Raw genomic sequence first — 22,468 nt, 5'->3', positions numbered from 1 at the left:
TCGATTGCGTTCCGCCTACGAGCAGCGGTGTTGGCAGCGTTGAACGTCATGCGTTGACCCACCCGGGCAAGTGATCGACTCCCCACTGGCCAACCCCGGAAAGCCGCCAACAGGCGGCGAGAAGAAGCCAAGCGAGACGCGTCGCCTGGCAGCATGCAACTGCTGTGGCGCCGTCCCGCATCTGCTGCAGCCCCCGTCCCTGCCCACCGCCCGGCCTTGTTTACCTGTGGCGCTCCTTCAGCTGTCCCAGCACGCCGGCGCGCAAGCTCGCGGTTCCGCGCCTCGGAAGCGCGTTCCTCGCGTCGGATCGACGAGTTCCGTGACGTCGTGCGCCGATGCAGTGTTGCGAGGGACGTCCTTGCGCCTCGATCGTGAAGCGCCGTTGAAGCTTATCGGCCACCGGCTTGGCAGAGACACACATGCTATATTTGGCGCCAGTTGCCATTTGCGTGCGCAGCGCTATCGCGACCATGTGCTCGAACGGGCAATGGCGCTCGCGCGTGAGGGCGGCCTGGACGCCTCGCAGAACCTCTTCACCATCACACGCCCAGCAGCCGTATCAATCATCATATTCCTACACACTTCACACTCCGCTTCTACACGCCGTCAAAAGCAACCCAGTTTCGAATTGAATCCCCAGGGGTATACAATATGCCTGCAAATATAGCTAAATCAAAGAGCGCCTGCATGCCCGCCAACACCTTTCGTCCATATTACACCAAGCTTTGTACCAAAATAAAGTCGAATTTCCTTCTTCAATCGAAGAGTCAAATGGAAGGCCAGTGTGGATCCTCAAAGTCGCCCGTCCTTCTTCGATCCGTTGATCTCGCCGAGAAGAACGTCTTTGAGCCATCCAAACCCCCTTTTGCCACGCAGCAGCTGTCGCGTGCACCGGGCACGCACCACAACTGCACGCCGGCAATTATACTATATAATCTCGTTGATCAAGTGTGTAACGCAGAAGAGAAAACATCCTGCCGAATCGACGGCGGCGCAAAACCTACCTGGCCATCAACCGAACCTCCACCTGGGCTTGTTATCGTCCGCCCAGTTGCCCTGCCGAGACGCTCCTCTGATACCAAAGCTGCTGAGTCGTCCGCCCGCTCTGCTGCCCGCCCGGCTGTCCGCCCTGGAGCTGCGCCCGCCATCCAGACTGGGACGGGGGACGTCGAGGCTCGGGCGCTCCTTGTTGGATCGGGGCGTCGACGGCTGCGGGAGCATGCTGGTGCGCCGGAGAGCCATTGCGCTGGCCGCCCGCGGGCTCTTGCGCATCGACACGGGGCTGCTGGCGTCCGAGTAGCCGGCATCGGTGAGAGCATCGTCCGCGCCCGGCGTCGTCGGCTCGAGAAACGCGCTGCGACGCCGGCTTGCCGCCGTGCTTGCCGTCACGGCGGACGACGACACGGCACGCGTATCCAGCCGTGAAAGAGCGTTGCGAGAAGGTGTGCGCGGCGCGATTATAGACGACCTCTTGTTAGGCGCAGGGGTGGTAGATGCGGGACGCTGGACATGATGAGCCCCCGGAGGAGGCGTGGGCGCAGCCTGGCGCGGAGGGCTGGGCCGCGGCAGGTTCGAGTACGAAGAGACACGGTGGAGGCGGCGGGGCTTCGGCGAAGCGTCCTTGGCGTAAGGGGAGGGGGTTGTGGCTGAAAGAGGCTTGAAGTTGTGCCCGCTGATGCCCTCCGCGTTCGTAGAGCCGTTCCAGCGGGGCTTGTTGGACGGAGGGGGAGTGGGTGCGGCGCGGCGAGGGACGGGGGGAGTCGGAGTGGCCATCGAGTAACGGTTGCTCGTGGGCGTCTTCTCTTCGGAGCGGGAGAACGAGAGCGGCGGTTTGCGAGGGGCTGAAGACGGGGCAGGGATGGCGGAATAGCGTTTGCTGGCCTTGACCGACGGGCCCGACTTGTTGCTGTTGAAGCTGCTCTGGCGGGACTTGTACCTGTCGTTGTCCTTACGGTTTAGCACCACCACGGACGAAGCCGGCGAGCTCCCGGGCGTGTCAATGCTGCTCGCGAAGGAGCGCTCGGTCGACAAGATTGTCGAGATAGAGTCCCGCAGCTGTTCGCTGTCTCTCATGTCGATCCCCTCGACGCGATCCTTCATTTCCCTCATCTCATCTTCCAGACCGGCCCACTCGCGCCTCATGTCGGACTGCAGCCTCAGAATCTCACCGTTCACCGTCAACCGGTCCTTTACTCCCTTGTCGATGATCATGAGAACCCGCTCGATGGCCGGGCCGTAGTGCATCCTCTTGGCCTCGAAGCTTTCAATCTTCTTGGCCGTCGCCGGCAAGTTGGTGATGTGTTGGCCTTCGTCCAAGGCCTCGCGCAGTTTTATCAAGCTCCTCTTCACGGATTCGCACATTTTCGCCGCTTGCCGGCCGGCATTCCTGAACACCAGCACCCACTTATCCTCCCCGAGCTCTCGCCTCAAAGACTCTGCGTCACGTTCCAGCCTCTGCCACTTGTCTTCCAGAGAAGTGCGCCGGTGATCCAACTCCGAGCACGCAGTCGGGAATACGGGTTGGGCGCGCATCTGAAACTGAGCGAGCCTCATCGGCAAAAAGTCCAGGGACGCGCGGAGCGGTTGCATGCGGGCGAAGAGAGCCAAAAGATTCGACTCTTCCTGGGCTGCCTCGTTGGATGCGAGTGGTGACGTATTCGGGTTGAAGGGTTGTGGGAGGCTGAAACGGTTGTGGGATATCCTCTTGTTGTTGGGCGGCGTTTCCTCGACGATCGTCTCCAAGGATTCGATATCGAGCCCGTTGCCGTTCTCGGTGATGCTCTCGGCCATGACGCTACGGTGGCGGCGTTCTTCCATCTCGAACACCAGCCTCCCGAGAGCCTCCACCTCGAGGCTAATGTCGCCCAGAACAGTGTTCCACAGCTCCTCCCACTCCATCGCTATCTCAACCTGCTCCTTGACCGCCCGCAGCTTGTTCTTGATGCCGGCCCAATCGTTCAGGATGTTTTCCATCTGGTCCACTAACCGCGTGAGGTCCGCCATGGATAGGCTTCCGATGTCCGGGCGGGTCTGGAGCTCTTCGATGGCGCTGACGAATACCCTGATCAACGTTTCGAACGTGTTGATCGCCGAATCGACCTCGTCCAACCCCTCTCTCCCGGCCGCGGATGCCCAGTCGACGTCGTCCTCCGCGTCCAAGCCGTTCAGCACGTCCGACGCCTTGGACATCCACACGCGAATCTGCCCGGCCGCATCGTTCAGGGCGCTCGAGGCGGCCTTGGAGGTTGGTATTGCCGAGATACTCGCCTGCAGGGACGAGGCATCGGGGAGTTTTATGGATGTGAGCTGCTGTATCTGGTTGGTGAAGGACACGCGAGAAAGCGTGTATATGGAGGCGGCCCGCGACAATCCCCCTGGGTTGAAATATGAAGCTTCTTCCTGTTCGTTCTGCTCCTCCTGCTCTTCCTGTATCTCGTCCAGCGATTCCGGCTCCTGGACGGGCTCGGGTGGCAGGTCCGGCGTATTGTCTACGGGCGGGTCCTTTGGTGGCGGCGTCGGAGGCGCCGAGTCTTCTGGCGAAGGGCCGCCCTCCGGTGCATCATTCGACATGGATTCTAAGCTATCCCGCGGCTGCTCGAGCACAGGCAAGCCGTATTTCAGCGTATCGTCCTCTGGTGCATCGAATTCGCTGTCGTCGTAGTCTGAGTGGAGCACGCGGTCGCTGGCGCTGATTATGCTCGAGTGATCGCTCTCCTGAGGCGCCGGGGGGCCGTCGAGGTAGTCCCTCTCGCTGCCGCCCGTCGTTTGCGCGGTGAGCCGCGGCGCACGCGGCCCACTCCAAGCCTGGCCACGGCGCTCGACCCGGATGTTGCGGTCACGCTGGTGCAGGAGGTCGAGCTGGCGCAGCTGGTCCTCCGGTATGCGGCCGATCTCGACGTCACTCTTGTCGCCGGCCTGTCTGCTCTTGTGGTGCAGGTCCAGCAATTTCATGCGCGCCAAAAGACCCGGGGCGGGTTTTCGCAGGGCGCGCCTGGCAGCAGCAGCAGCAGCAGCGGCAGTGTCGGACGATTCTGTGCTGAGCTCAGGTGGTGAGAGCGCCGGAACGGGTGGCAGTGGTCTGGTATCGGGCGAGGAGGGAGGGGACATGGGAGGCGGCGGGCAGGAGGGCGTGAGGTGAGGCGAAGCTGCTGTGCACGGTCAGCGCTGGGGGCGCGCGCGGGTGCTGTGTTGTTATTTCGATTGTTTTTGGCAGCCAGGCAAGGCTCGGAAAAGGTTGGGCTGTAGATGCAGTACAGGTGAGTTGTCGATGCCGGGCTGCAGCTCGCCTGCAACGTCGCCGGTTAGCGCGTCCGTCGGCCGGGGGTGAAGGGCGGCTGGCTGGCTGTCTTTGCCTCCCCGCCCACGGGGGCGCGGGATGAGTCAATCGGCGCATGTGACGGACTTACCCACTGTTCCTCGAGACTGCACGCGCGCTACAGCGGTCGAGCGCGCATGCCCGCCCGGCAACAGAGGAGACGCGCTCCGGTGCGGTTGATGGCTGACGGCGAATGGACACGAGGCCGTCGACCTGGGACTGGGACTGGGATCCGCGCTCAGTCAGGGTTCTGGCCGGGGGCCGGCGCGGCTGTGGCTGCGTAGCGCGAATCGGAACGGGGGCCTTGGGTCGGGATGAACGGCGGCGCGGCGGCGGACTGTCGTGAAGGCGGGTAGATGGTTGGTAGGACAGCACGCGTTCTACGGCGAGTTAGAGAAGTGTGGCCTGGAGGACAGCCCATCGTTTGATTAAGTGATTGTCCTGCGCGCCCGCTCCGGACGGCGAGATTGCAATTGGCCGCTGCGCTGCCCTCAGGCTGCGGCCGCGCCAGGGGCCGCGCGCGCCGCGAATTAATCCCCCCCACCCACTGGCACTGCCCGCCCTTGCCTCTCGCCCAGTTCCCGAGCCCGTGATGTTATTAAAAGACAGTTTCTTTACAAATTCGGGTATCTCTTGAAACGAGCTGTCTTGACCTCGGCGAAGCACACACCAACAGAACCATTAAATGCTTGTCCATCATCCAAAAACAAAAACAAACGCCTCGAGCCTACGCCATTGTTTCCGTGTCAATCTTCAGCATGGGCGGAATCGTCATCGTCTTCAACCGCGCCTGCTTCCACTCCGTAGTAATCTCCTCCCGTACCCCCTTGCACCATTTCATGAGAGCCCTGTCGAAGCTCTTCCACGCCTCGCTGCTCTCCCCGTGCACCACCTCCATCACGTCCAACTTGAGCTTGACCTCCCACCGTAGCTCCGCCGCCTTGACCCAATAGCGCAGGTTCTCCGCGCACCGGTATGGCAGCGACGTGTCCCTGTGGTACGACTTGATCTCTTCGAACTGCCGTTTCGACTTCCGCACGAGCGAGTTGTGCAGGCGGACGAGCTTAAGGCCGTCGTGCATCGCTTTGAGGAAGGGCGTGGGCAACTCGCTCGCGTCCTCCGGGGCCGTCCACGACGGTATTTCGTCCTCGGGATGGGGATCGAACGACTTGAGGAAGAGCCACTCTCTTTCACGCTCCTTGCCCGTCCAGTCACCCGAGATCCAGCTCCACTTCTCGCGGTCCAGCTGCTCCTGTTCTTCCTTTGCTTGCTCAGAGTCCAAAAGCTGCCCGATGTCGTTAATCCACCCGTTGATGCTCTGCCGCTCGTCGTCCCGGATGCCCCCCTCAAAGTCGCGTCCCGCCATCCGCTTCAGCACCTCCAGCGTTTGGTACAACTCCTTCCTGATGGTCTTCTCAGGCTTGATCGAGTACAGGCGTTCGGGTTGCTCGTGCGCGGTGTAGTAGTTCTTCGCGGCCCGGATCGCAAGGGTGACGCTGTCGAGGACGTGGAGACCTTGAATCTCCGTCCAGCCCTGCGGGACCGGCAGCGGCTCCTGCTCTGCTTCCGGCGAGATGTTGCCGGAAGCGTCGTCCTGCTTCCTCTTCTCCGCAGCCTCGGCCGCAATCTTCTCCGTCTCGGCCGCCTTGCGCTTGTACCTCGCAATCGTGTCGGGGCGCTCGGTGCCGGCAAGCACCCTCTTGGCATCTTCGAGGGCTTCTCTGAGCTCTCTCCGCAAAACGATAATGTCTGGCGGCGGCGGGGTGTACAAGACTTTGTTTTTATACGTGCTAACCGTCGGAGGCAGCATGGGCGCCGGTTCATATTCGTAGTGAGTTTCGAAGTCTTCGCCCACGGGACTTTCCACAAAGGGCACGTCCGTGGCAGATTCACTCAGATAGCCATCGTCAGAGATGGCGCACGACGAGCGCTTGTTGTCGTCCTGCGAGGACAGGAAGGATTCGTAGGCGCGGTCGGCGGTGGTGTGGAGTCCTTCAATCGCGTTGGAGCTCTTCTTGCGTTTGGTCTCTTTGGCAACGCGGCCGCCCTTGTCATCCAGCAGGCCAGTCCTCGCAAAGTAGTACTGCAGGTGGGCAATGGTGCCCAAGCTCATGACGCTCTCTCTGTTCTTCGCCGAGTCCGCAAACGAAGTGCCTTCGGGGCGCATGTATCCTCTCCGGCCGTTGGGCAAGCCGCCCCACGAGCGCCGCGACCCCGCCGACATGCCGGAGACCGAGGATGAGGAGGTCGACGAGTTATCGAGCCCCGGAACCTGGCCGGCGGGCAGGGTGGGCGAGGCCCAATCCTGCGGAGAGGCGGCGCGCGCGGGCTGCGTAGCTTCTTCCGCCATGTTCGTCGAGATGGTTTGGCGACGTGGTGGGACGGACGCACGAGGAAGGTGGGGTGCGGCGGTCTGCTGTGGATTGGGCGGGGGCTCCTGTACGGGGGATGGTCGTGAGCGCTCTTATCGCAGACGCATGAGAGGACAGGTACTGCAAGAGGGAGGACCGTCGTGATGATGGAGGACGCACAAGAATGTTTCTGGAAGCCAACGGTCACGGCGGGTGCGCTGATCCCGGCGGACGGAAATTAGTCGTTGCCTCACGAACGTGTCGTCAAGTGCCGCCGCGTCGTAAACAAATTGCTGGGCAGAGCGGCGACAGACCCCTCCGCGGCCCCAGTCGTCCTCGGCTGCCCTCTTGTCAGGCGAAGCTAGGGTTATTTCGAGAACCGACACGGCTCGAGAAGAAGAGACGGTCGTGGAGCCACGCAGCAGTCCGCAAGCTGCATCCCTGAACCGGTGCCGACTGCGGCCGGGCGGGAGCGGAGAGGGCGGACCCTTGCTGGATTCGAGCGCAACTCACGGCCCAGCGCGCCGCTCGCCGCTGGCGCTTCCTCTGCCCGTCTGCGAGAGTCGGGCTCGCGAGCCTCGTGAACATGGTGACCGCGCGGCCCGACGATGGAAGCGCTGCTGCGCCGCGTGGCATGTGACTCGGGGCTCGAGGGATGGTGCATCTTTGCGTGGTGTTGCCCCTCGCCCAACGCCCTGCACAGGAAGGCGCGCGCTCAACCGCGCGTATGCCGTGCGCCAAGAACGACGTCATGTGTGACGGCAGACTGAGGCATCCCAAGCTGGCGGTTCATCCAAGACTCACCTCCATCCACTGACTTATGTGGAGATTGTTTTCGACTTCAGCCGCCAACATGTCCAAGCGAGTACGGCGTTCCCATCCACGCGGTGATCACGCAACTAACGCATCCAATAGATTCAGTACAAGGTCGACGGCCAAGTCCAAGGTCAGCCTCACTGCACACGGACCCTCGCCTCATCCGGCGACTGACCACGCTATAGGCGTCTGTTTCAGAGCTTACACCGTCGAAGAAGCCAACAAGATCGGCGTCACCGGCTTCGTGAAGAATGCCTCGGACGGAACGGTGCGCGCACCCCTACCGTCTCGCTTGCAGTTGCTCGCTAATGTTGATCCCGCAGGTGACTGGTGAGGCCCAGGGCGACGACAACCAAATCCAGCAGTTCACCCAGTGGCTCAACAAGGGTCCGTCGGCCGCCAGGGTCACTGGCGTCGAGCAGTCAGAGATCGACCCCAAGCAGGGCGAGAGCGGTTTCAAGCAGTAAGAGCGGATTGGAAAACAAACATTCGGGCCCCTTTTCGCTGACTGGAAGTAAATTGTGTACGATAGAATTAGGAGATGATGACTTTGGCGTTCGGTGATGGAAATGCGAAGAAATACAATGCACCAAAGTTCCGAACGTCCTGTTTGCCAACGTCAGCAATTTCAATAGGGTATACGGTCACAGTATTGAACGACGGTCGCACAAAACTGTGTTAAAGCCGCTCGACGACTATACCCATGACAGTACTGGTAGTACCTGATGCTTGAGGTAATTCTCATGATGCACGCACACTCTGCAACGATTCTCGAAGCCTTCCTCGTATGGCGGTGAACGCTATCTTTAAAGTTTTCTCATTTCCCTCCGACCTCGTTTAGATCGATTAGCTTAAATCATAAGTACGAGTCCTTATTTCCGCAACAACATCTTTCTCTACTACTTTTACATCGCACGCGTTTCCATTTCCTTGGTTGGAGAGCTTTGATGTTTAGCGTTTGCTATGCTACGAGACACAACGGATGAAGGTCTTTTATTCCTAGCACGGTCTTTAGTGAACTCGTGTGTAAGGAGTTGAGATTAGGCTTTTCCATTCCATAATTGACGCACGGAAGACGACGTGGCCTTGTGTGAAAGAGACTCAAGTAGTATTGACAATAAGTGAGGTGATCCAGCAACATGGTTTTACCAGCCATGGGTTGCATTCCCGAAAAAGCGATTGTCGTGGGTTCAATATTGCCAAGTGACGATGTGCATCGTCCGTCGCATTGGTACAATTCAAACTTGCCATTATGTGTAAATGTGGTGGGCCTGGTTGATTCTTTTCTCGTGACCCTATATTTGTTGCTGTCATTTTTTCTACTGTCTGCTCACTCACCCCGCACTTCCAAACCCAAGATAAACCACGCTCGTTATGCACATCCCACACCAACCCGCTTATCCATGTACCTATAAAGCCAGATAATGAATGATAGGAATCATGACCATCTTCCCGGTGCTGCCTGATCTCGCCGGTCTTCAGTTTTCGGCATCTTCGGCATTCTCGGGTGCTGCCACCCCGTGACGATTCAAGAGGCTCTGTTTCAATTTATAAGTTGCATTAGTGGGATAGCCAAATCAGACCTTATCTCGTCCCACTTGCAGCGCATCTGGTAGATGCATGCCAATACCATTCGTCTTAGCAGGAAGAATTCAAAATTTGGGAGGCCAGCCATTGGGATAGCTGCATCGAGAACGTAGCATAACAACGTGAATGGTTGACTTCCACTAGTTCTGGAGCATAGCGTTGCCGTTGCTATGATAGTACGCAGCTTATCAATTGAATGACACGCGTGCTGCGCGTTTCACATGGTAATCAACGAGTTGATAGTTTCTGCCAGAATACTAAGGCCATCATATCAGTGTGGCGTCGTACTTTTCGTACTTCAATATCTTCTCATCGCAAATCACCAACCCATAGGGGGTATTGCAGTCTATACGATGTGACGTCCACAGAGCTGACTGCTCAGCCACATGCACTTCACTCAGAATGTCATAAGTCTCAGCGAAACTTCTTGGAATAGAATTAGTTTCTCCAAAGGCGTCCGAATTAACCCAATAGACCGCCTACGCCTAGCTACACAGGAAACACAACTTGATAGTACGTCAGAAGGCGCCAAAAAAGAACAAATCTTTCAGCCGTTACACGATTCAATTAGTGTGGTCGCTGGCAAAAGCGCACGAGCCCAGGTCCCTCTTCTCTGCAGGCTTGTCGGGCGAAATGTCAAAGTCGAACACATCAATCGGTAAGCCCAAAGTCGTGCAGGCGTTTGGAATCTACAGCCACATCAGCAACCATTAGCTGCGCAAAATCATTTCGGTCCCGTAGAGAAGAGACGGGGAACGATATCTGGAGACAGAAAGGGGAAAACAACTTACATCCACAATCCCCGCCACATGTCCCTGCACCGGCGCGCAGCTCAGCAGCAAGTAGATCTGATAATCACTGTACCCGTACCGACGCAGATACTCGATGCACCGGAGGGTCGTCTGACGGTACGCCACAGTGGCATCCATGTAGTGCTGCTTGCCATGCTGGTCGACACTGAAACCTTCGAAGTATATGTAACGTCCTGGTCCGAACTGGGGTTCAACGGGTCCCGGCAGGTAGATGGGCGACTTCATGCCCAGCTGCGCCATGCCGCCCTTCATGACGGTGAGCTTGAGCGTGATGACGCCCGGCATCTCAATGGCGCCACAGAAGGAGATTTCGCCGTCGCCCTCTGTTTTTCAGTCAATACCAGACGGCTATCGCTCGGAGATTGGTTGGCAGACTCACGGGAAAAGTGTAAATCGCCCACGCTGAACTTGGCGCCCTTGACATGCACGGGCAGGTACACCTTGCTCCCCCGGGACAGGTTCTTGATGTCACAGTTGCCGCCATGCTCCGGACGGCCAGGGATGGTGCGGGCGCCCTCCTTGCCGACCTTCTCCTTCAGCGCGGCGTCGGCGGCGCCGGCGTGCACGTTCTGGGGCTGCGGGGGCTGAGCGACGATGCGGCCGCAGCCGTCCATGGCCTGGATGAGCTCGCCCTCGCGCCTGTTCCATTCGGCCAGGATCTCGGCCGACGGCGCGCAGCCCAGTATGCCCGGGTGGATGAGGCCTGCGAAGCGGACGCCGGGGATGTGGCGCGAGGAGCAGAAGATTCCTTCAAAGTCCCAGATGGCCTTGGCGCTGTTTTGTCACTCGTCAGCCTCAGCGAGAAAGCGAGGGTACTTAATCCTTACGCCTTGGGGTAGATGTCGTCCAAGAAACCACCGCCGTTGTTCCTGTCGAAGACGCCGGTAAAGCCCCACGGTTGCTCCTCGAGCGGCTGGACGTCTTGAATTTCCACGAGAAGCACGTCGCCGGGCTCGGCGGTTTCAATTTCGAAGGGGCCGGTCAAGTAGTGAATCTTGGTCAAGTCGACGTTCTTCACGTCGTCTGCGCTGTCGTTGTTCTTGATCTGGCCGCCGGTCCAATCCACACACTCGATCTTCACCACCTCGCCATTCTTGATTGTGCCGGCGAACGGGACTGCGCATGGGTAAGTACAGGCAAGGGCAGGCGGGCTGTCGGGTCACGAACTGTCGGGGTGCCAGCGGTTCTGTCTCGGGTCAGCAGCAGCAATGCGGATCGGACGACAGCCGTACGTGAAGCTGTGGCTGATCAGCAGCATCTTTGTTCAGGTCAACCTTGGCCGCGTAACGAACGTGTTTGGCCATTGTGGATGCAGAAGCTCGACGAAGACAGAAATCACTGCGGAGAAGAAGGGTGGAGGAGCGAAAGGATAAGCATTGAGCTATGTTATATCTGCGGGGTTGGAGGCAGACAGATGAGCGGCCTATCCGATAGCTCAAGGGCCCATGGACAAACGGAGGTCGTCCGCAAACCAGGCGATTGGCAGCGATAAGGCGGAGATAAAGCGTTAGTCAAGGGAGCTCTGGGTGGGGTAGCTCTGCCTGCGCGCGTCATCGTGCCCCAAGCTCCACCTAGCGCCGACAGCATGCCCCGCTCGTGCTTTTGTAACGCCCTTGACAGATGCCTCTCCGCTTACCGTCGGCCTTCCGCTGCCTGAAGCCGACCCCCCACTTTACGAAAACCTCTTGCTGGGCGTCTCCGGGTTGATGGTCTCCTGCTTTGGAGCTTCCGTCTGCACGTTTTGCGCGTCGAGATTGGCCAATGGCAGTGCCAGAAACTCGTACTTGTTCTTCCACTTGATCTGGCTCGCGACGAAGTCCGTGGCCTCGGCCTCGGCGGGCGCTGGCGGCGGGTCGGTGATCTTGGTGATCAGATACGCCGTCGACGCTTCTGCGATGCCGTAGATCAGCACGCCGAGGAGCGGGATCTTGAGGAAGACGAAGAAGCCAACGCCGAATCCGAAAAGCACCCCCTCACGCTCCTTGAACCACGCCTTCTTCTGCTCCTTGTTGTACTTGATGCGGGCGAAGTACGGTTCGAGCTGGTCATCAGTCAGCGCCGCCGCCATGGCGTGGTTATCGGGTGTCATACCAGCTCTCTCATCAGGCTCCTCGACGAGAAATACGACTGCAGGAAGTGAACCAAGTATCGCCTCGGCAAGAAGATCGAGGTTCCGAATATAACCAGGGCAGGTTCAAGCCCGACGCCCTTTTTGAACGTGTAAAAACTGGCAGCGGGCAGGACGAACTGGCCAACGTACGGCAGGCCCGAGGCAAAATAGACCGCCAGTGAGATGCCGGCCCTCCTGCCATATCTCATGAGGAACGCTACAATGGCATCCATCGGTTTCTTCTTCTCGCTGGTATCGCCGCGCTTGGGGTACATGCGCATGGTGGGGTAGTACATTGCTCGGAGATTGCGCGGGTCGTCGGTCTTGTGCTTCTGGATGTACGTCTGGTCAACCCACTGGAGCGAGTTCATGAACCTAGAAGAGTCTCGGTCAGCCTGGCTGGGTCTTGCTACTCTGGGCCGGTGGAGAGAGATTACATGTCGTCCAAGGTTGGCGTGACGTAGCGCATCAGCGACATGAAGAAGAAAGGCACCTGCAGCACAGAGTGCTCGATGAACTCCAGGCCCTCAACGACATCTGTATCCCACGTAGATCCCTCGGTTTCCACAAACAGCGAGATGAACCCCACTATCAGTCTAACGCCTAGGGTCTGCAGGCAACAGCCGTTAGCCGGGTGCTGCGGTACGCGAGCTAGAAGGGCGTACGGGAATGGCAATGAGAAGGCGGATCAGGATTCCCGCGAGCACCGCGAGAGCCGCCTGGCGATAGTGGTCTGAGGTGAACAGCGCCGGGTTCTGGAGGGCGCGGTTGGCTGTGCGTGTTAGCCGTCGGACGAGCTGAAGCAGCGACGCGGAAGGACACACCGCCGACCAGAGTCAACTGGGCACCCCGAATGATGGCATTGGGCTCAAAGTTTGGCATGGCTGAGGCCTTCGTGGCGGCGGGGGTTGTAGAGGGGAAAGGTGATCACGGTGCTCAACTTTGATGGAAGCTTCCGCGATTCAGCTGGCGCGGCCCGTCGCTTATGTATGACGTACGCTCGTATCCTGCGGGGCAAGCGCACATTCTGCAATATATTTTCACTTCATCTATGCACATATCAGCGTTTGCACCGCTGGTCTCTGGCCTCGCACTACCATCTGGAGCTGCCCATCAGTAGCTCAATTCAGTTGTTTTCGGCTGTATTTGGATGCTCTTACGGACTGGTAGTGGTCAGTAAGTCTGCTGAGGGAAGATAAAAAAAAGAGAGAGAGAGAGAGCTGTGGCTGTGCTGGATTGCAGGCAGATGGTAGTTATACGGGACTACCCGCTGTTCAGCCACACTCCAAATCGGGGAATGCTCTGCATTCTACGGTGTCCGCGGGTTCAATCTTCGGATACTGCTCGGGAAAGTTGAACGAAGCTGTAGCATAAGGGCCTTGAGCGACTCACATGTACATTCGTGCGTGAAAACTATGCACGATTCAGGAGCGCACAGAAGCCGCGAGATTCCGTTGGGCCCGGAGACCGCGGCATGCGCTCGCAGTGGCACATAGCAAGGGTGGATATCGAAAGACAATCAAAACTTTGATCACGATGTGTATCGAAGGGATGCTTCGAATCTAAGACCAAGAAAATGCTACATAAACTGCGAATTAAGCAAAGGTGTATAAACTCTCACGATGTTGCTTCAAAAAAAAAAAAGGTAGTAAAACCCAAATGTAAATTGACTAAACAACGCCCGCCCTGATTAAACAGAACCACTTTACGAAAGCATACTTTTAGAAGTGATGATATTAAAGTCTAAGAAGGGACGTTGAACTCATTCTTATATGTGTTATCCTTAATAGAGGAGATTTTAACAGTAATAAGGTCTAATTACTTTACGTCTGCAGCAACTAAGTAAACGTAAGTATCTTAATTCGTCTGGTATAGAGATTGTATTTAGTCTAGGCGTCTGGTGTATAATGGTTTTCTCTAATGCGAGTTGTATAAAGATTTATCGGGTAGAATATAAACTTAAGCTTAATAATTAAAGGAAGCGAAAGACGTAATAAGGGTATCTCCTCCCCAACGCAGATCCGCTCCCACCTCTATAAACTCTTATCGAAGTTTATCCATTGGTTAAGAAATTCAACACCATGACTGGTTGGCTATTAGCGATGGATGTAATTTGCCACATTCCTAAATTCGGAAAGAATTAGACTGAGTGGAGGTGGGAGTAGAGGTAGGAGTGGATCTGCGTTGGGGAGGAGATGAAAGAAACAACGGTACCAACTACTACACTGTAAGATAATGTACCTAATTGAGTATTAATTTTGTTCCGGCATTGACGATATAATCAACTACGAGACACTGTTCAGGTTTAAACTTATTGTAGTCCTGATGCGAACTGGCTATGAGGCTTAACCGCACAGTCTTGAACGTATCTTGTAGCGTAGTCTCTACCCATCTGAGGGCCAATCCACTTACTTTTCAACATATAGATAGATGATTGATTTCGAAAATAGACTCTGTTGCTACCAATCGGAGAAAACATCGCCTCTGAGGGCGTTGTCCACATCTTCTGGTGAATCTGCACAACAGAAACAGAAGAGACCGAATAGTTGATGACGATAAGATATGTATCAGCGAGAAGCACGTCGCAATCAGTAAAGAGTGCTAGAATCCGCAAGGTGAGATGAAACCGAAGGGTACCAGTTACCTGTCAGGGCGGAGTATCTCACTTCATATTCATCAATGGTTGCATTGATACAGATATTCATTATAAACATGATCTGAATGCGCATGACGTCTAAAACTACATCATTTGTGCAGAAAACTCTTGAGCACGAAAAGGCAACAAACTCTGTTTGAAGCAGCAATTATGATACATTTGAATTCTACCCGCCGTTGCACGCATGCACAGCAGGAAGGTCTAAAAGTTTTGTCCGCCGCCGCACCAGCATCTATCACCCTCTCTTTCGACGTGGACGAATACATCCAGCTTCTTCTCGATGAGGAATGCAGTTGTCCTCTGACGAACGTCTTCGAGATCTGCCGTCTTCGAGGCAACGACGTGAATAACGCCCAAAATGTTCTGCTCCGTATGGTCGTGGTCGTGGTCGTGACCATCAGCATGGCTGTGACTGTGTTCATGGCCGTGGCTGTGCGAATGCGAATCGCCGTGGTCGTGCGAATGAGAGTGGTTGTGATCATGGTGATGGTCGTGGTTGTGGCTATGCTCGTGATTGTGGCCGTGGCTATGGTCGTGGTCGTGGTCATGACCGTGCCCACAGTCGTGTCCCCCTCCGTGAGCGTGCGAATGTCCGTGTCCCCTCTCGTGCGCAGCACCGATGTCCTCGATCCAGAAGCGGGGGGCACTGTAGCTAACAACACCGCGGATGGAGTTGAGGTCTCGAAGGACATCCTTTAGCGCATCTTCGACCTGCTGGTTGTTACAGAGCAATAACCGCATGCCAGCCCCAAGAGTGAGCGGTAGCGCAGAGAAGAAGATCAGCAGCGCGATAATGGACGACGCGAGAGGGTCCCAGCCGCTCCAGCCGTTCCATTTGGTAAGGAGTGTGGAAACTATCACGGCGACAGACCCGAGGGCGTCTGCCAGAATGTGCAGGAAAATACCTTGCATGTTCTCGTCGCCGTGATGGTGGTGGTCATGACCGCCGTGGCCATGCGCATGAGCGTGTCCCATCGCGGTGAGGCCGACAATGTTGACTACCAAACCAAGCACACTGACGACGAGAAGTTCGTCCAGGCGGCGAAGCTCGTGGCCCTCCCAAATGCGTTCGAACGCATCCAGAATGATTTCGAAACTCACGAGACTAGTGCGAGAGTCAGCAGGTGATGCTACAGAGGGAGGGGTTTCTCACATTAAAAATATGCCGTTGGCAAAGCCTGACAAGGTATCGACCTTGCCATAGCCGTACGGGAATCGTGCGTTCGGCGGCCATTTGCTCATTACAGCTGCGATGAGACCCACGGCGAGTCCGGCGCAATCGAAGAACATGTGGATGCTGTCGGTGAGCAGCCCTAGCGATCCGGTCACGAAGCCGTAGAAAAATTGGACTGCCATGAAGGCGAGATTCAGGCTGTGATAGTGTGAGTGTACGGCTAACTTGGTCAAAGCATCGGCCCAACGAATGTTCACAACTCACCATCCAAAATAGGCAATGCGGCGGGAATCCTTCTCCACAAGGATGCTGTGCACAAGGCCGCCGGCTTCGACGTTCTTCAGCAAAAGTCCCGTGAGTTTCGAATGCTTGTCATGGGCATGCGGTCCGTGTGCATGGTGGTGGTGATGACCTTTGTGGTCGTGGACATGGTCATGGTGGTGAGATGCGGGAGATAATGCGGCTCCTTTGGAGACTGTAAAATATGCAAGACCGGGGAAAAGTATGTCGGTGAAGGAGGCCATCCAGGAACCAGAAGAAAGGGTGAGCGCGGTCACGGCTGCAGAAGCGCAACCGGCAATGAGGGCCGATTTGTCAGAGGACCGCAAAGCTGCAGGCTGCGCAAAGACGTAGAAGCTCGCGGCAGAAGCCGCAGAAAGTACGGAGACGAACGCCGTTGAAGTAGCAAAGAATGGCGCCGTTTGGAAAGTCGAAAGAAAGAGTATGGTGAAAACGCTGAGAAGTGCACCTGAAACGAAAGTCGTCGTTATGTCATCCTGAGACAGGACGAGTGGGGAAGTCGTGATCGAAGTGGAGCTCAGTGCCATTGGAACCTTTTCCGGACTTTCGATCAGCGGCGAAAGCCCGCCATTGATGCCGTTGGCCTGCGGAGGCGGTGGAATCGTGTGGACGGAGATCGGCATCGGCGGTGGAAGTACCAAGATCGTCGTCGCAAGTGCCAGGTAGCCCGTCACAAGCTGCCATGCGCTCCTCGAAGTTGAGAACCCCATGATGTCGTAGACGAGGCCCAGACCGAGATAGGCGCAAAGCAGCTGCTTATCCTGGATCATGCGCCGAACGGCCAAGAGAGGCCGAGGCGCAGCATTCGTGCCACACAGACCATAAGCGATGGCGGTCAAGATGGCCACGCCTGCCCGAGCACCACCGAGCTGTGCGGCGGCATAAAATGGCAATCCGACGCTGAGAACGGTGGTGACCAATTTCTTAATCTGTCCCACAGCGCGCGCCGACTCTCCCTTCTCCGCATACTTTGCTCTTCTCCGGTCGAGACTTGGAGCATGCGGCCTGGCTTTGGCCAAGAGCGCGGTGAGCAGGAGCGTCCCGGAGGCGAGGATGCACGTTTCGAGAAGTGGTGAGCGATCCTGTGGCTGGGCAAGGTGTGCGGCGGGCTCCTCGTCCGACACTGCAGCGCGTAACCGGTCGAGAGCGGAATCGGACGGTGCGTCTGGGGAGGGGGATTCCGGGCGCGCGGCGAAGGCCAATGATGCCAGAATGTAGGGCAGAGGAACCAGCGCACCCGTGAGGATGGCAATGGCCTTGTTAGCGGGCCTAGAGATCCGTTAGCGAGCCCAAAGGCGCAATTGAGGCGCGGGATGGTCACGTACGCAGCGTCTTCGGCGTGCTTGCCCACGGGCGGAAAGCCATAGCCCGACGAGGTTTCCACAGAGCCGGCCGAGGCGGGGCGGCCAAGGTCGGACTCGCCGCGCGGGCGCAGACTCGGGCGACCTTTCATGAGGGCGGCGTCGGTGCTGGTGTTGGAGGATTGGGCGGGCGGCGCGAAGGGAGCGGGCGCAGGAGCTTGGAGGCTGCCGTGCGAGTGCGCCTTCTTCAAAGCAGCGCCGTTGTGGTTCGAGGACCAGCTGGGCGACCGGTCGGGCAGCAGGGAATTGCTATAGTGGTGGTGGTGGTGGGCACGTCCATGCTGAGGGTGGATGTGCAGGGAGGAGTCGAGAGGGAGCGCGTAGGTGGCGCTGGTGGATGCCATTCAGGCGTTGATGTTGGGGCGGTGGTCGTTATCGGAATGCGAGGTCGCAGCTGCCTCTGCGGAGAAGCTGCACCGACGCGACAGTCCCAGGGCAAGGACCGAATGCTGCGCAGTTCGTGAAAGAGACGGAAAGGCGTCCCGGGGGATGCAGCGCTCCATTCGCACGCTGCGCCTCAGGGGCGTCCCGAGCTCTCGACGCGCCCGCGGCCCTGGCTAAACCCTGCGCTAGTCCGTGGCGCGCGGGCCCAGGCGCGCGAAACACACATCAACGCTGCCTTCCGCCGCTTGCGCTCGCGCCTATCGGCGCCTCTTTGTCCGCCTCGATCCGGCAGTTGATCGCCCAGATAAGATACCCATTCATCACGTGCTGCTCCTCTCGTTCGACCACGTTACCACACCCGCTCCGGCCTGGCGATGATTTTGATCTGGCTCATTCTTGGCGCCCTTGCCTTGTTGGGCGTCTGCGGCGTGCTGCTCGCGCCCTCGCGCTATGCCCCGGTCTCGTCCGATGCCACCGTGCAGGTCGTCGTGCTGGGTGACATTGGCCGGAGCCCGCGCATGCAGTACCATGCCATCAGCCTTGCCAAACACGGACACAACGTTGACATAGTAGGATACAAAGGTTTGCCCCTCGTCCTGTCCTCTTGCCGTGGCGCCCGTGCTGACGACGGGCTCGAGAATCCGAACTGCACGCTTTCCTGGAATCCAGCCCCAAGGTCAAGGTGGTTGCAATCCCGCCATGGCCGAAACGCTATCAGACGGACAACAAGTTGCTGTTCCTGGGAATGGCCCCTCTTAAGGTCCTCTGGCAGACATGGGGCCTCTTTTCTGCGCTGGCATACCGCACAGTCCCCGCAAAGTTCACTTTGGTACAGGTATGCCAACTGCCGAGTCTTTCTCAGTAACGTCACTGACCAAGCATTTCTAGAACCCTCCGTCCATACCGACGCTGCTCGTCGCCCATGTTGTCTGTCTCTTGCGCAACACAACCCTGTGCATAGACTGGCACAACTTTGGGCACTCGATCCTGGCCCTGAAGCTTGGCTCCAAGCATCCTCTGGTTCGGATTTCCGAGACGTACGAGTATGCCGTCTCCCGCAGTGCTCCAGTCAACTTTACAGTTACTGAGGCAATGGCCCGCGTCCTTCGCGAGAAACACGGCAGACAGTACGTAGTGCCTCTGTACGATCGACCCCCGGCGCACTTCCAGCCCTGCCGCTCAGACGGAGCTCGCAAGGAAGGCTTCCGAGAGCTCTCGAAGCGTCTAGGCTGGCCAGAGCACGACGGGCCAACAAGACTCCTCGTTAGTTCCACTTCATGGACCGCAGACGAAGACTTTTCCATCCTGCTGGACGCTCTAGCAGGCTACTCGGTCGTCGCGACTGCACGGAACCTACCAACGATCCTTGCGGTGATCACCGGAAAGGGCCCGCAAAAGGATTACTACCTGTCCCGGATCGCCGCCATGGAATCCGAGAGGAAGCTCGAGCGCGTCCGCATACGCACCGCCTGGCTCAGCATGGAGGATTACGCCGCAATGCTCAGCTTTGCAGACCTGGGCGTGTCTTTGCATATGTCTTCTTCTGGAGTCGACTTGCCGATGAAGGTCGTCGACATGTTCGGCGCCGGTCTGCCAGTGGTGGGATGGAGCCAGTTCGAAGCTTGGTCGGAGCTTGTGAAGGAAGGTGTGAACGGAAAAGGCTTCGGCAGTTCCGCTGAATTGAGAGAGCTGCTGCTAGAGTTGTTCACTAATGATGAGGGGCTTGCAAGACTGAAAGAAGGCGCATTGAAGGAATGCGACAAGAGATGGGACGACGAGTGGGACGCAAAGGCCGGGAAGATCTTTTTGTAATCGGGTATCGCCGTAGAGAAGACCAACAAAACCCAGGCCTCCCTTTTTCTCTCGCTCGGTCTGCACTACAATGAGAAACTTCCGAGCCAGCACGACCATGGCCCTGGCTCCAACGAATGTTCTTTGATGTGGCGCCCGCCTGTTCCCGTCCGCAGCAACGGCTCGTTTGGTGCGGGAAGTGGCCATTTCATGTTTCACTAGTCTTTATTGGAGCCAGGGCATGCAGGTCCATGCAGGTCATCTCGGCAGATCCTCCAGGTACGATGTCGGCTCACAGAGTAGTGCGACAAGACTGTCATGCATAAGAGCGAATCAATTTTCGTTTTTAAGGTAAGGCGGGAAATTCACTCGCAACTGGGATTTCTGACGCCGTCGGCAATATTCTCTGCACTGGTGCAATCCTTCCGATTTCCATGAATAGAGCCAGCAGACATTCGCTCGTGTCGTCCCTCATCGACGTGCCGTCACAGTGTTCTCGAACCCCGGCATGTGCGCTTTGAGGGTCTGCAAGCATCATGTCTCACCCTATCGCTTACACAGTGTTATTGATGTGGGTCGCCGTGACGTTCTTGGATTGCTACGCACGGTCAAGCTTCGGGTACGTAACAGGGTTGTTGGCCTCACATTCGGAGCTATCCAGCTCCGTGGGACCGGCCTTAAATCTACTTCGATGACGAGAAGACTCACAAGTTGCTGTTATATCCTAACAGAGCCCGATTCGTTTCAGAAGCAAATGTTGAAGACCAAAATTCCGTCAGCCAACTCCCAGCCTCGAACGGCCGAGAATCTCGCCATCACCGCCGGACGTGCGCATCGTTTGCGCTATCCACGAGCGTGAGCACACAACGTCCAGCATCGTCGTGACCAGAGTACTTCCGTCGGCACGGTTGTCCTAATTGCCGTCAGACCATCAGGGACAAGATCAGCACGATAAAGCCGTTGCAATTGGTGGAAGTGGATCGGGGAACACGCCCAACCGCAGCCCGCCAAGACGCCAAGTCAAACAACATCCCCGCTACACTTACTGCAAGGAGCAAGAAACGGGGCAGGAGTTTCTTCATGCGAGAGAAAAGGGAACTCGAGGGTAATGTCTCCACCAGACGAATCGCAGAACATTCCAAATGGTTTCGTAGGGGCGGCAGGGGAAGCGAGAGCAATGAAAGGGTTCCCTTGAATTTCGCGTGCTCGGTGGCCGAGAGAATATAAATTCCAGCATCTCTCCAGAAGCTTCAGTGTTACTTGACAGAAGAGAAGCTCATACAACAGTCTTCAGATACAAGTGACGCCGGAACCATGCCTGCCAAGTCTTATATCAGCACCGCTGCCCTCCTGGCAGTCCTGCTCGGTGGCGCCCAAGCTGCCGATATTTACGTCTCTCCTACTGGTACCGGCACTGGCTCCATCACCGCACCTTACGGTTCCATCCAGTCGGCCGTCAACGCCGCGAAGGCTGGAGACACCATCCACCTCCGTGCCGGCACTTACTCGCCGACCTCCAACATTCAGATCACCAAGAGCGGCACTGTCACCTCCCCCATCACTCTTCGGTCGTACCAGGAGGAGAAGGTGATTCTGGACGGTGAAGGGTTGCCAGGGTATGTTGGAAGCCCTTGTAGGAAAATCAAATACTAATTTTCTCTCAGCACTCCGTACGGACTCGACGAGTCTCTTCCCAACAAGGAGAGAGGCATCCTTCACATCGAGAAGGGCAACTACTGGAAGTTCTACAACTTGGAGTATGGCTGCGCACCAATCTCATAGGCGTTGTACTCACATTTGGCTAGGCTGATCAACGGCCCTTACGGAGTCTACTCCCGTGATTCGTCCCACAACTACTACGAGAAACTCTCGACTCATGACAACTACGAGACCGGTACGATCCTCTTCTAAGAGCAACCCAAGACTGAGAACTTACCCCTAATTCACCATAGGCTTCCAACTGCAAGGTGCCGCCTCGAACAACACCGTCATCTATCTCGACTCCTACCGCAACCGCGACCCGCGCAAGAACGGCGAGTCGGCCGACGGTTTCGCGTGCAAGGAAGGCTCGGGCGAGGGCAATGTGCTGCGCAATGCGCGCCTGTGGGACAACGTCGACGACGGACTGGACCTGTGGCTGTTTGAGTCGCCGGTGACGATCGAGGAGGTGTACTCGTGGGGCAACGGCTACGACCGGTGGGGCTTCGACGACTTCCAGGGCGACGGCAACGGCTTCAAGCTCGGCGGCAGCGGCGACGAGAGCACCATTGTGCCCGCCGGCCACATTGTCCGCAACAGCATCGCCTTCGCCAACATGAAGAAGGGCTTCATCGACAACGGCAACCCCGGCGCCATGACCATCGAGCGCAACACCGCCTGGAACAACGGCGATACCGGCTTCGTCTTCAGGAGCTCCCCGAGCACCCTGTCCAAGAACATCGCTGCGTTGAACGCCGGCAGCGCGGGCCAGGCCACCGTGAACAGCGACGCCAAGGCGAGCGGCAACTCGTGGAACATTGGCGGCACTTGGTCGAACAGCACCTTCAAGAGCGTGGATGCGTCGACGCTGAAGGGCGCGAGAGACTCAACCGGCAGGGTCAAGGCGAGCGACTTCTTGCTGCCGACGTCTGGTAATGCCATTGGGGCTACGACGCGGGAGGATGTTTGAATGAGGGTCCGTCTGTCGTCTTACTCGCTTTCTTCTCTGTGAATATTTCCGTCTTGAAGACCTTGAACGAATGGCATTTGTAAATAAGAAATCTATGCTTGTATATGAAATAAGTTCCAGGCCGTGCTACATCGTGGTTTCTA

At 57.3% G+C, this 22,468-nt stretch overlaps 8 protein-coding genes across 8 annotated transcripts; 3 read left to right on the top strand and 5 right to left on the bottom strand.

Moving 5' to 3' along the window:
* Nucleotides 1-1,011: 1,011 nt before the first annotated feature.
* LTHEOB_12110 (Karyogamy protein KAR9) lies at nucleotides 1,012-4,107 on the bottom strand (the record flags this gene model as incomplete). The annotated part of the gene is made up of 1 exon (XM_035508942.1): nucleotides 1,012-4,107. One exon carries the CDS (start codon nucleotides 4,105-4,107, stop codon nucleotides 1,012-1,014), a length of 3,096 nt encoding a protein of 1,031 aa, XP_035365371.1.
* Nucleotides 4,108-5,042: 935 nt separating this feature from the next.
* LTHEOB_12109 (uncharacterized protein) lies at nucleotides 5,043-6,665 on the bottom strand (the record flags this gene model as incomplete). Its single annotated transcript, XM_035508940.1, has 1 exon — nucleotides 5,043-6,665. One exon carries the CDS (start codon nucleotides 6,663-6,665, stop codon nucleotides 5,043-5,045), a length of 1,623 nt encoding a protein of 540 aa, XP_035365370.1.
* Nucleotides 6,666-7,519: 854 nt separating this feature from the next.
* LTHEOB_12108 (Acylphosphatase family protein) lies at nucleotides 7,520-7,949 on the top strand (the record flags this gene model as incomplete). The annotated part of the gene is made up of 4 exons (XM_035508939.1): nucleotides 7,520-7,531; nucleotides 7,582-7,612; nucleotides 7,668-7,750; nucleotides 7,806-7,949. 4 exons carry the CDS (start codon nucleotides 7,520-7,522, stop codon nucleotides 7,947-7,949), a joined length of 270 nt encoding a protein of 89 aa, XP_035365369.1.
* Nucleotides 7,950-9,632: 1,683 nt separating this feature from the next.
* On the bottom strand, nucleotides 9,633-11,185 carry LTHEOB_12107 (Formamidase; the record flags this gene model as incomplete). The annotated part of the gene is made up of 6 exons (XM_035508938.1): nucleotides 9,633-9,758; nucleotides 9,861-10,204; nucleotides 10,261-10,655; nucleotides 10,709-10,997; nucleotides 11,049-11,067; nucleotides 11,114-11,185. The coding sequence occupies 6 exons, from the start codon at nucleotides 11,183-11,185 to the stop codon at nucleotides 9,633-9,635; spliced, it is 1,245 nt and encodes a 414-aa protein (XP_035365368.1).
* A 368-nt stretch (nucleotides 11,186-11,553) lies between these two features.
* LTHEOB_12106 (Transmembrane protein) lies at nucleotides 11,554-12,873 on the bottom strand (the record flags this gene model as incomplete). The annotated part of the gene is made up of 5 exons (XM_035508937.1): nucleotides 11,554-11,922; nucleotides 11,973-12,366; nucleotides 12,429-12,601; nucleotides 12,657-12,763; nucleotides 12,816-12,873. 5 exons carry the CDS (start codon nucleotides 12,871-12,873, stop codon nucleotides 11,554-11,556), a joined length of 1,101 nt encoding a protein of 366 aa, XP_035365367.1.
* Nucleotides 12,874-14,848: 1,975 nt separating this feature from the next.
* On the bottom strand, nucleotides 14,849-17,826 carry LTHEOB_12105 (HMW kininogen; the record flags this gene model as incomplete). Its single annotated transcript, XM_035508936.1, has 4 exons — nucleotides 14,849-15,752; nucleotides 15,801-16,019; nucleotides 16,086-17,390; nucleotides 17,447-17,826. The coding sequence occupies 4 exons, from the start codon at nucleotides 17,824-17,826 to the stop codon at nucleotides 14,849-14,851; spliced, it is 2,808 nt and encodes a 935-aa protein (XP_035365366.1).
* Nucleotides 17,827-18,240: 414 nt separating this feature from the next.
* LTHEOB_12104 (Beta-mannosyltransferase) lies at nucleotides 18,241-19,678 on the top strand (the record flags this gene model as incomplete). The annotated part of the gene is made up of 3 exons (XM_035508935.1): nucleotides 18,241-18,448; nucleotides 18,505-18,701; nucleotides 18,755-19,678. 3 exons carry the CDS (start codon nucleotides 18,241-18,243, stop codon nucleotides 19,676-19,678), a joined length of 1,329 nt encoding a protein of 442 aa, XP_035365365.1.
* A 1,293-nt stretch (nucleotides 19,679-20,971) lies between these two features.
* LTHEOB_12103 (Pectate lyase) lies at nucleotides 20,972-22,325 on the top strand (the record flags this gene model as incomplete). Its single annotated transcript, XM_035508934.1, has 4 exons — nucleotides 20,972-21,273; nucleotides 21,322-21,414; nucleotides 21,463-21,551; nucleotides 21,610-22,325. The coding sequence occupies 4 exons, from the start codon at nucleotides 20,972-20,974 to the stop codon at nucleotides 22,323-22,325; spliced, it is 1,200 nt and encodes a 399-aa protein (XP_035365364.1).
* Between the last annotated feature and the right edge of the window lie 143 nt (nucleotides 22,326-22,468).

The sequence above is a fragment of the Lasiodiplodia theobromae genome (assembly GCF_012971845.1).
Source record: "Lasiodiplodia theobromae strain AM2As chromosome Unknown scaffold_57, whole genome shotgun sequence".
Lineage (NCBI taxonomy): Eukaryota > Fungi > Ascomycota > Dothideomycetes > Botryosphaeriales > Botryosphaeriaceae > Lasiodiplodia > Lasiodiplodia theobromae.
This window is presented reverse-complemented; position numbering and strand designations above follow the sequence as displayed.